The 12,340-nt window shown below is 45.8% G+C and overlaps 1 protein-coding gene and 1 pseudogene across 1 annotated transcript; one reads left to right on the top strand and one right to left on the bottom strand.

Annotated features, from left to right (window-relative positions):
* The first annotated feature begins 1,349 nt into the window (after positions 1–1,349).
* On the top strand, positions 1,350–11,681 carry LOC133775766 (phosphatidylinositol-glycan biosynthesis class X protein-like; annotated as a pseudogene).
* Positions 10,883–11,113, bottom strand: LOC133776281 (SS18-like protein 2). Its single transcript, XM_062215139.1, is given in 1 exon segment — positions 10,883–11,113. A coding segment is annotated over 1 exon segment (231 nt).
* Positions 11,682–12,340: the final 659 nt, after the last annotated feature.

Genomic DNA, 12,340 nt, shown 5'->3' with positions numbered 1-12,340 from the left:
GTGTGTTTACCCTAACTGGCCATTAACATGTCTGCATGTGATCACTGATGTCATAAATAAGAGTGTCAGTTGTTAAATCAACAACAGGAGTCACTGTGCACTTGCTCCCCATGCTGGACCTCTGTTCTTAATGAGTTGTACTATGAGAATTAATGGTAAAACTAGCCTTCAAACTGTACTTTATACTTTGTGTGTCTGCAAATAGTTGAAATCTCTCCTTAGTAAAGAGTTGGTCTTTGTATATAAAGTCAATGAAAAACGAATCTTAATGGAAAATGGAATGGGAGAGTGAGTGGGAGGTGGGATGGGAGTGCGGGTGGGAGGGCGGGAATGGGGGGAAGAAACACTATATCTCTAAAAGCTATACATATGAAAATTTGTATTCATTAAATAAAACTTTCAAAAAAAGCCCGTGTGTGTGTATGAAAACATCACGTGGTATTTCATAAATATCTACAAGTTTTGCAAGTCAGTTCTTAAAACATTTAAAATAAGCAACAGCAGCTCTGGCACGGGCCTGTCCTGGCTAGCAAGGGCTGCACTACCTCAAGGGCAGCTGTAGGACAAGGCCCATTAAGGAGGTAATTTCAGGCAGGGGCGGCCAGTCAGAAAGGCTAAAGCTCTCTCCATTTCCTCCCACAGAGAAACCACGGCTGTCTGCTGGCAAGGAGCCCCTTCTCCATTCCGATGCACCTGAAACTTCGCTTGTGGACTGCAGGCGGCCCCCCAACTGAGCGGTAGGTAACGCTGGGCTGGGAGAGGAGCGCCTGAGGCAGACGCCCTGGAAGGAAAACTGCCACCAGGGCCCGGGGCTTCACAGGAGCGGGAGGCTGGAACGATCGCGCCTCCTGATTGGAGCAGACGGAATCAGACAAGCTTGGCGGCTGCTGATTGGCTCCGCCGGGTCAGGCGCTGTTGGCTGGCTTGTGTGTCAGTAGCTTGCAGGACCTGGGTCTGTGACCCACAGTAACCCCGGTGGGAGGGGCGGGGCGCGCGCCTGTCCTCAGGCTCCTGCTGGCCGCCAGCCAGGCTCAGACAGGCCCGCCCTCAGCAGAGGGGGCTGGGCGAGAGCCGGGCAGGCGGTGGCTTGGGGATGTTCAGCTGGAGCTGAGTGCTGCGTGCCCACTCGCCTGGCTGCCGCTGGCCCATGGCTTCCACGCAGAGTCGCTGGCTTTGTGCTCTGAGCCTTGCATGTTTGGGAGAGTTTGGTGTGGATCTGCGTGAGGACAGAGGTGTTGGAGGTGGCTGGGGGCGTGGTGTTATGGCCACGTGGGTGGCTGTAGTGGCTGTGCCCCAGTGACCACAGGAAGCGGGCTCATGGCCTGGCCTGCCCCGGCTCCCTAGGCCCTATGGTGAAAAAGGCGAAAGTGGACGTTTTGGCCCTGGGAGACCCTTTCTGGCAGAGGTGGCATGTGGCCACCCTCTACCCCAGGGAGAAGGGCATTCTGGGGACCAGCGTTCGTGGACGTAGGGAGGAGAAAGGGACAGATGTATCCACATGAAGGAGCAGAGGTGACCTGGTGTGTTGCTGGTGTGGTGCCAGTGGGGTCAGCCCCTGTGGAAACATTAAACACAGAATAACCCTGTGTCCCAGCCCTCCACACCTAGGGAGATACCTGAGTGAGGTTCAGACAGGTGTCCATAGCAGCACTGTTCACAGTAGCAAAAAGGTGTTGATAACTTAAATGGTCAGTGGATGAACTTGTAAACCACCAGTGGTACCAGCACAGTGGGGTAGCAGTAGGCAGTGAAAGGCATGCAGTACTGATCCCTGCACATTGAAAGCTTTATGCTAAAGGAAACTGGAAAAAAGTCACTTATTGTGTTATGTGTCTCAGTGAAATATACAGGATAGGGAAAGACAGTGATAGCAGATATTGGTGTCCAGGGGCAAGGGGAAGGGGACAAGATGTGGAGCCACTGTTGAATGTCCATGGGGTTTTCTTTGGGTCTTTGGGGTAATGAAAACATTTTGGAGCTAGAGTTGGTGATTTCACAGTATAGCAAATGCCATAGAATTGTTTGCTTTAAAACAGTTGCTTTTATATTGTATTAGTTACAGTTCAATTAAAAAATATAAATGTGTTTATATCAGGGTGTGTGTGTATAAAATCTGAAACAGACTAGTCTATCATGCTGCCCAGAATTATCTAAGAAAGAATAAAAATACAGCCATGAACAAAGAATAAAAATACCCTCATGGTCATTCATGTTCTTTTTCCTTGTTTGCACATTTCCTCTTTTGGTTTACAAACTTTTAAAAATCTGACCGCACCCTGGCTGCTCACTGGTTCCTTTGGGAAATGGTTTAAAGGGAGAGGTCCCTGTGGCCCCTCTGAGAAGGTCCTGTGAGTCAAGAGAGCATATCCTGAGCCCCTGGGATCCCTCTATGGCCTGGGTATGGGGCGAGAGGCAGAACCTGGTGGGCGAGGAGCGACTGGAGTTTACAAAGAGGAAAGGCTTGTGCTTCCAGCAACCCCAGTATAGAATGTGAGCTTTCTGGAGCCTGGGATTAGGCACTGTGGCGCTTGCCCCAGGGTCTGTTTACAATGGTCAGCATTTTGCCTGTAGCATACAGAGTTAACTTTAGGCCACAGAATAGAGCTCCCACTCTGAGTGACACTTCACAAAGAGTCGCACAGACAGAATGTGAACAAGACATGAGATCTTTCCAGCTCTTCATTGAGTGTTAACAATTGAGGCACAGGGAATCATTTCTAAAATAGGATGATGCTATTAAGGTTCCTGCGTGCAAGACTGACAGGAGGGTGGGGTATGATTTGGGAATTAGGAAATGTCAAGGTAGGTGTGGTTTGACAGGACAGCTTAACACTCAGGTGTGGTTGAGGATGAAGATGGGTCACCAGGTGGAGTGAGTTGGGTCTTCCTGGCAGAGGAGGCATCTGCAGTTCATGCATGAGTTAAGCTCTTTGCCCTTGCTATTCAAGGAGGGGTCACACCACCAGGAGTTGTCCCTAAGCGTTACTGAGTGTCACTGGGCATATACTTGGACATATGAGAGATGGAGGTGGCTTAACTAGTTTGTCACCTTCTCCACACCCAGGAGAGCCAGGTGTTAGGACCACAGTTCTGGAGCCAGATCACAGAATGGCTCGCTCCTCACAGCTTTCTCACTGAGAGAATTCAGGTACCTCAGCAGTAAAAGGAGGCACTAATAGCTCCTGCTCTGATCCAGTGAGATACTGCGCACATGGCGCAGTGCCTGGATGCAGTAACTCTTGTTATTATTATTGGCACCCACAGGTCTGGTGGGCACAGGACATGGGTTTCTTGCTCAAAAGGAAGTGTGACTTGTGTTTATGCAATGCTGTAACCACTTTAATGTAGAGCATGCTATTTGGATTTTTCTGTGATGTGGTAGAGCCAGATTATCATTTTAGACTCTAGTTTATAGCAGTTGCCTTTTCTCATGTGGCTCGTCTTGGTCCCCTGGATTTCTGAGACTAGAGACTACATCAATGTATAATTAAGAAAATGAAGTGCTTCCTTTAATCAGTGCCTCCTTAATATATTCAGGTTTAAGTCTCAGCTACAACTAATAGTGAAAACATTACCGTTTTTAAATTGAGATATATTCCCTGTGCCATGGAATCACTCTTTTAAGGTATATGATTCAGTTACCTTTAGTATATTCACAATGTAGTACAACCTCACTAGAATTAACTTCAGTGCCTTTTCCTCACTCCTGGCAAAGCCATGTGCCTTAGTGGTCACACTCCATTCCCCTCCCTCTAACCTTTGCCAGTTACCAATCTGCCCTTTTTTTCTAGGTTTGCTTATTTTGGACATTCCATATAAATTTAATCACACAATCAATATATGGTCTTTTCTGTCTGACTGCTTTGCCTTAGAGTAACATTTTCAAGATTCATTCATATTATAGTATATCAGGATTTTATCCTTTTTTATTCCTGAAGAATTCTGTACACACACACACACACACACACCACATTGCGCTTATTCACCTGTTGATGGACCCTGAGCTTGTTGCTACTTTTTGGCTGTTACATAATGCAACTATAAACATCTGTGTACAAGTTATGCATACATATATTTTTAGTTCTAGAAGTAGAATTGCTAAAGTCATATGGTACCTCTATGTTTTTAACCTTTTGAGGAATTGCAAATGTCCTTTAAAACTGTAACATTTAGTGTCCTACCAAGAATATATGAGGATTCTAATTCCTCCATGTCCTTACGAGCACTTATTATTAGCTATTTACAAAAATAGCATCTCATTTTGGTACTTCCTTGATAGTTAATACTGTTGTTAATAATGTTATCTCTTCATATGTTTATTGGATACTTGTCTTCTTTGGAAACATGTCTATTCAAATATTTCTTTTTTTTTTTTTTTTTGACAGGCAGAGTGGATAGTGAGAGAGAGAGACAGAGAGAAAGGTCTTCCTTTTTGCCATTGGTTCACCCTCCAATGGCCGCTGCGGCCGGTGCATCTCGCTGATCCGAAGCCAGGAGCCAGGTGCTTCTCCCATGCGGGTGCAGGGCCCAAGCACTTGGGCCATCCTCCACTGCCTTCCTGGGCCATAGCAGAGAGCTGGCCTGGAAGAGGGGCAACTGGGATAGAATCCGGTGCCCCAACCGGGACTAGAACCCGGTGTGCCGACGCCACAAGGCGGAGGATTAGCCTGTTAAGCCACAGCGCCGGCCTCATTTATTTTTAAATTGGTTGAATTGCAAACATTCCTTTGATGTTTTTGGTGTTAGTCCTTTACAGATATGTTATTTGGAACATTTTCTCCCATTATGGATTCCTTTTTCACTTTCTTGATGGTATATATATATATATATATATATATTTTTTTTTTTTTTTTTTGAAGCATGGAAGTTCTCATTTGGGAAGGCAGGAGATAATGGTCCAAATACTTAGGTCCCTGCCACACATGTGGGAGATCTGAATGGTTTCTCCGATTCCTGGTTCTGGCCTGACCCAGCCCTGGCTCTTGCAAGCATTTGGAATCTCTCTGTGTCACTCTGCCTTTCAAATAAATATATCAATCAATCAGTAAATGAAAATCTATCCTTTTTAAAAAGATTTATTTTATTTATTTGAAAGACAGAGGGACAGAGAGAGGTAGAGCCAGAGAGAGGTCTTCCATCTGCTGGTTCACTCCCCAGATAGCTGTAACTGCCAGAGCTGAGCTGATCCAAGCCAGGAGCTAGGAGCTTCTTCTGGATCTCCTATGTGGATATAGGGGCTCTAGCACTTGGGCTATCTTTTACTGCTTTCCCAGGCCATAGCAAAGCACTGGATCGAAAGTGGAGCATCCTGGATTTGAACCAGCACCCATACGGGATACTGGCACTGCAGGCTGGGGCTTTAACCCACTGCACCATAGTACTGGCCCAGAAAATCTGCCAGCAGGTGTTATGTTTGATCTAATGGCAGCAGACTCTGGTTTTCTGCTGCTTAAGATTTTAACCTAAAGTTACCCCTAAAAACAGCAGGGCAGGGCAGATTCCTAGGTATGAGTCAAGCCTTAGGTTCCACTTCTTTTTTACTTTTAAAGGCACAGCACATAGGCAGGATGATAGGCCATAGAGGCAGGTCCCAGGAGCCTGAATCAGAGCCACAAAACTCACAGACATGGCGCAATTGTATTCATTTCCCTTTTATTGTGAACCAGCACAGTGCCAGATCAGTACAACTAGCCTCAGAGTTGCCAGGAATAGAAGTTATTGCAAAATTATACTTAGGTCACAGATAACTCCTGTCCCACATAAAGAAGGGGAAATCCACCAAGCAAAGAAAAGGTGTCCTGCACTTGTTCTCATGGCACTGAGGATGCATTCTCATGTCTTTAATTATCCATCACTTATCCAGTGGATACATTCGATCTCTTATAGCATTTGGATTTTGTGGTGGTTACAGCTACTGTGGGAATACTTAGGACTCGTGAATTCCCCTGCTGAAGGATACCAAATGCTTTACTAAAAAATCAGTTATGCCTCAGAAATTGCCCTTTTAGTGTGAGTCAGCATTATTATGCCCATTTTAACAAAAGGAAAAGTGAGGCACATTATACTTTTTGTTAAGTCGCTTGTTCAGTGCTATGGTTTGAAGGCTTCTGTCAGTGTTCATGTATTAGAAACCGCATCCCCCGTGAACAGTGAGAGGTAGGACCCTGACAATGTGATTAGATCGGGAAGGCTCTGCCTTCAGGAATGAATGGATTGCCTTCTAGTGAGAGTAGGTTCATTGCCACAAGAGTGGTTTTTTTGTAAAAGAACATGTCAGTGGCACAGTGGTAGGAGAGGCCCTGGCCTTAATCACATTGGCCATGTTGCTTTCCTACCTTTTACATTGACACATGAGGTACACTTAATGCAGAATACACTGAAGATCCTTGCAGTCCAAGAAGAAACTTTTTCTTATTAAATGCTACAGGCATCCCTTAATCCCAAGACAAATTATAAATATAATGCATTCAAATTTCTTCTAGTGTCCATCATGTGCACTTAATGAAAAGAGCTATAAAAAAAGCTTACAAAATAAATCCCAGAGGGAACCATATGATTCATTCCAGTGATCGTTCTCCACCAGGCCCCTTTCTCTTCCTGCCACCCCTACAGCCTCGAAAGTACCAAGGGACTGCCCAGGAGTGAGGGCAGGCTCATAGGGGACTCAGATTAGAAGAGATATAGGGCATTCAAAGAAGTTGTAAACATATCCACAAAGTAAGAACTGGCCAAAATTTAGACTGTTGATCACATGTGAGATTATTAATGTGTCTCTTGAATTGAGCTGTAGAATCTTGAAATAGTATTCCTTATGCAGCAGACACACCCTGGTCTGCACATCAGCTTTACACTGGAACCCTCGGCCTTGGGTCTCCACCTAGCCTTGTGTAGGATCATTGTGTGGGTCTATATGTGGAACATTATTAGAATAGAAGAAGAGAATGTTGTTCCTCTTCTCTGTATATTATAAAGCAGCCATCTGATGACCTGTAGAACTTGACTACCCCACAGATATTTCTAACCAGTAGGCACACAAGTCAGCAGATGCAAATGACAGTGATCTTTTATTGGATTCTCTTCTACTGAGTGAACACCTCAAAAGACCATGTTGCCTTTACTCCAGCGTGTTCCCTGTAGCCTGTATTCCATTAACTCAGAAGAAAGACTATCCTCCCTCCCACCCTGGAGCTCAACAGTGGACAGTGTGTGGCACTGCACACTTCCAATCGTAATGGAGCAAAGCCAGGCTTCTGCACTGATGACTGAGGGACAGGGACACGAGTCCAAGGATTTGAAAACACTGAGGATCTGTGTTTTCTGCCCTAGGCTTGGTGGTAGGGAATGCTGGTTATTTGCTGAACAGGAAGTCTATTCAGCAAAGGTCATGGCATCTCTGCTCCTACATTTCAGCCAAAGCTTTGCAGCATAGCCTGCTGCAGATTCAGGACCTGTTACAAAGTGAGGCGCTCAGGAACTTGGCCTTACTTCTTGTGCTTCCCACTGAGGACAAGGTATCCTCCTCCTGCAAGCATTACTCTGGCATCCAGGAACACTGATCAGGTGGGGCCACCTGACTGAGCAAGCAGAGGGCACTCAGCATGCTCTCTGCTCTGGCCCAGATGCAGGAGGTGGACAACGAACCCCCTTGGCTCCAGGGCAGGCGGCAGGCTCAGTGGCACAAAGGGAGCATTTGTATCATGAGAAAGAGCCTCTTGGAACCAGGAGTGGTTCTGGGTGAGGGGGGGGGGAGTTGCCAGCCATGTATGGAGCTATCCATGTGGCCAAGGGGCATAGGAAAGTGGATCAGCTGTCCTTGCTAAAGAGAAACAGTTGTCCGGAGTCCCGGAGCATGGTGTCTGCAGGAAGAGCTGCCTGGACAGCAGTTGTCACTGCCTCTGAACACACGCAAGGAAGCTGCCTGGCCAGAGATAGAGATGACGTCAGGGAGGAGACAGAACCAATAGAAAAGGGACAGAGGGCAGAGCCAGGAATCAAGAGTCAAGCTAGGGGCCAGCACAGTAGTGTAGTGGGTAAAGTCGCCATCTGCAGTGCCGGCATCCCATATGGGTGCCGGTTTGAGTCTCTACTGCTCTACTTCTGTTCCAGCTCTCTACTATGGCCTGGGAAAGCAGTAGAAGATGATGGCCCAAGGCCTTGGGCCCCTGTACCCATGTGGGAGACCTGGAAGAAGCTCCTGACTCCTGGCTTCAGATTGGCCCAGCTCCGGCTGTTGCTGCCATTTGGGAAGTGAACCAGCAGATGGAAGACTTTCCTTCTCTCTGCCTCTGCCTCTGCCTTTCAAATAAATCTTTAAAAAGAAAAAGAAAAAAGAGTCAAGCTAGTTGGTTAGTATATTCCTCCCTCCTACCCAGGCAGTTGTATACTTTAAGCTAAATCTCTCTCTCTCTCTTTTTTTAGATATTTTGTTTGTTATTTAAAAGGCAGTTCAGTAGAGCAAGGGACACACATACATATACACACACATATGCACACACATCTTCCATTTGGTGGCTCATGCCCCAAATACCCACAACAGCCAGGGCTTGGCCAGGCTGAAGCCAGGAGCCAGGAACTTCATCCTCATCTCCCATGTTGTTGTCAGGGGTCCAAGTACTTGGGCCCTTATCCATTACCTTCCCAGGAACATTAGCAGGAAGTTGGATCAGGAGCAGAGCAGCCAGGACTCTGACCAGCATTGTGATATGGGATGCCAGCATTGAAAGCGACTTAACCTTCTGTGTCACAACACTTGCCCCAGGTTAAGTCGTAGCAGAGCAAAACGAGTGAATGTATATAACACAGTAAAGAGAAGCCTTCTGGTTTTTACTCATTTCCAGGAGTGATTGGTACTAATGAATGGATCTAAGATTGAACTTGTTTCATAAGGAAACTCAGTAACTTAATAACCTTCTGGTACCCTGGCAATGTGCCTGCAGAACCCTTTATTTAAAAAGTTGTCTCCAGGGTCCTGCTGCCACACTCCAGGCCAGAACTTTTGAGGGCCCAGGCATGCATGCGCATACTGAGTCACTCAATCCAGTCCCTAGAGGACTCCTTTCGGGCATCTGCCCTGCCCTCTGGTGTTCTGCCTGCGTGGCGGCGACCTCCAGCATTGCCGCTTTAGGTGCAGGCTGGGCAGAGTGGCTGATTCCTATCTTAGGGCCCAAGTTCGTGGTCCTAAATGCCATGTGTTCTGTGCTGAGTCAAACCCACCTGGAGCTGTGGAGCTTGCTGCATAAAAAGATAGACAAACACTTGCCAGAGTGATTATGATAAGGTAAAATTATTTTGAAGCAAGAAATTTTGAAAGATAGTTTTCACAGAGACCTGTCAGTAAAAGCAAAATATGGAGAAAGTTTTGAGTACAGACTTTTTTTTTTCTTTTGTGGAAAAGCAAGTTTTCTTTCAAAGCAACTAGAAAACAGCAGTCAGAGGGAGGACGTTTACAAACTGGTAGGAAGGAACACACAATCACATGTCCATTTGGCAAGGTCAGAGTTAAGTCTCCCCAGGCCAGCGCCGCGGCTCACTAGGCTAATCCTCTGCCTTGCGGTGCCGGCACACCGGGTTCTAGTCCCGGTCGGGGTGCCAGATTCTGTCCGGTTGCCCCTCTTCCAGTCCAGCTCTCTGCTGTGGCCAGGGAGTGCAGTGGAGGATGGCCCAAGTGCTTGGGCCCTGCACCCGCATGGGAGACCAGGAGAAGCACCTGGCTCCTGCCATCGGATCAGCGCGGTGCGCCGGCCGCAGTGCACCTACCGCGGCGGCCATTGGAGGCTGAAACAATGGCAAAAGGAAGACCTTTCTCTCTGTCTCTCTCTCACTGTCCACTCTGCCTGTCAAAAAAAAAAAAAAAAAAAAAAAAGAGTCTCCCCGATTCCTGCTGATCACCCAACACTCAGTTGAAACTTCTTAGGCTGGAACAAAAATGTAGCCTTGAAGATGTCCACTGTGTCTGTTATCCAACCATGCTCTCATTTCTTCTTCTTCTTTTTTTAAAATTTTTTGCCAGGCAGAGTTGGACAGTGAGAGAGAGGGAGACAGAGAGAGAGTTATAGACAGTGAGACTGTCTGTAGACTCCCCTAGTGGCCACTATGGCTGGTGCTGCGCTGATCCGAAGCCTGGAGCCAGGTACTTCCTCCTGGTCTCCCATGTGGGTATAGGGACCCAAGCACTTGGGTCATCCTCCACTGCCCTCCCGGGCCACAGCAGAGAGCTGGACTGAAAGAGGAGCAACCGGGACTAGAACCCGGGGTGCCGGCACTGCAGGCGGAGGATTAGCCAAGTGAGTCATGGCGCCGGCTTTTTTTTTTTTTTTTTTTTTAAGATTTACTTTATTTATTTGAAAGACAGAATTACAGAGAGAAGTAGAGACACAGAGAGAGGTCTTCCATCCTCTGGTTCACTCCCCAGATGACCGCAAACAGCCAGAGCTGCACCGATCAGAAGCTAGGAGCCAGGAGCTTCTTCCAGGTCTCCCACGTCAGTGTAGGGGCCCAAGGACTTGGGCCATCTTCTACTGCTTTCCCAGGCCATAGCAGAGAGCTGGATTGGAAGAGGAGCAGCCGGGACTAGAACCGGTGCCCATATGGGATGCCAGCACTTCAGGCCAGAGTGTTAACCCACTGTGCCACAGTACCAGCCCCTAAACATGCTATCATTTCAGGAAAGGATGTCTGAGCCAGTCTATTGAGAGATCTGCTTAATTATTAAAATAAATATTTACACTGAGGACACTGTTACATTAGTAGCCTTCTTCACATTTTTAAAAGAGCCACAGAGGTTTCCTTCACATTTTGGGCAGTTGAGTTGGGAAAGATCCTGTCTCCATTTTGTAGAAAGTGGATTATGTTCAAGTTCTCTTCATAACAGCCAACTGGAACATTATTCTGCTTTTGAAGTACTGGCTGGGCTGGCATCTGCAATGGTAGCTAGATAAATGAGATTTCTATGTGACACATGCTGGTACTGGACACACTCATTCGCCTGGCCCTTGTTCTGATACCCCATGATACAGCGGATGAGCTGGTCATTCTCTTCCAGGAGCCGCTGGATGGTCTCTCAATTGACTTCCGCACTGCCCCTCAGTCAGTCGGGTACAAAGGCCACAGACATCCTGGGGAGCCTGGGCCCAGACTCTTAATTAAACAGGAAATCCCAACAGGACTTTTTTGTAAATTCATATGAATTGGCTTCATTACGAGAGAGAAGCATAACAGAAGTAGTGATGCTTTCAGAAAATTTTAATGTAGACGCTCCTAACTATCTGTCCAAGGCATCCTGAAGTTCTCATTTATGTGCCAGACAAGATTCACAATATGTTGACTGTTTCCCAGCTTTTTTGCCTGTGTACTACTGCTATCATCGGCCACATAGTAAAGATGGAGAAACCTTTATTGTGGTCAGTAACCCAGATTTGCTGATGGATTGTGACCAAGAGTTTCCAATTTTGAAATGCCAGGCTCAGTCAGAAGTGGCAGCTCTTTGTGCTGTGGAGAATGAGGATATCTGCCAGTGGCACAATATGAAGTACAAATCAGTATATGAGAATGTGACTCTGCATGTTCCAGCAGGACTGACAGTTCATGCCTCTTTACCATGTTTTGTGACTCTGTTAATTACAATCTTGTGCTCTGTGCTGATCCTTGTAGCTGTTTTCAAATATGGCCATTTTCCCCTCTAAGTTTTATGTACTAAATGCTTTCTTTAAAACTAAGGCCTATTCATTTGTCACTAGAGGTGTTGTTCTAGAATTAACTCATTACTTTTTCTTTTGTTTTTGTGACTAAAATTATGTTTACTAGAGGAAATCTTGGATCATTTTCAGCTAGTCCCAAAATTTAGTGCCCTATTGTATAGAACCTTGATAAACCTCAAACATCAAGTACCAAAAAAGGAAACTTCATTTTGTTAAATTAATATTTCCATTTGTGGCTTTATCTAGAGTAAAGATAAGAAAATGAATTATTTATGCATTAGAGACAAATTAGCCTCATTTGTGAGTATAAACCTTTGAATTTAACCTAAAAATTGTAAAAATCATTATAAGAACAAAACAATTTGAGTGAAAGTCAAGTTTATTTAAATACTAATTTCATGAGAATATTAAACTATCTAGAGTTTCAAAACAATTTTAGTAGGACACTAAGAAATAATAATATCAAAATGGATTATCTGTTAAAGAATCTTCATTCTTTTATTTTTTCTAAGATTTTATTTGAAATGTAAAGAGAGAGAAAGAGAAGACAGAGAAAGAGAGAGAGGTCTTCCATCTGTTGGTTAACTCTCCAAATGGCTGCAACAGCTGGGGTTATGCCAGGCCGAAGCCAGAAGCCAGGAGCT

Source organism: Lepus europaeus, chromosome 17 (assembly GCF_033115175.1).
Source record: "Lepus europaeus isolate LE1 chromosome 17, mLepTim1.pri, whole genome shotgun sequence".
Classification (NCBI taxonomy): domain Eukaryota; kingdom Metazoa; phylum Chordata; class Mammalia; order Lagomorpha; family Leporidae; genus Lepus; species Lepus europaeus.
This window is presented reverse-complemented; position numbering and strand designations above follow the sequence as displayed.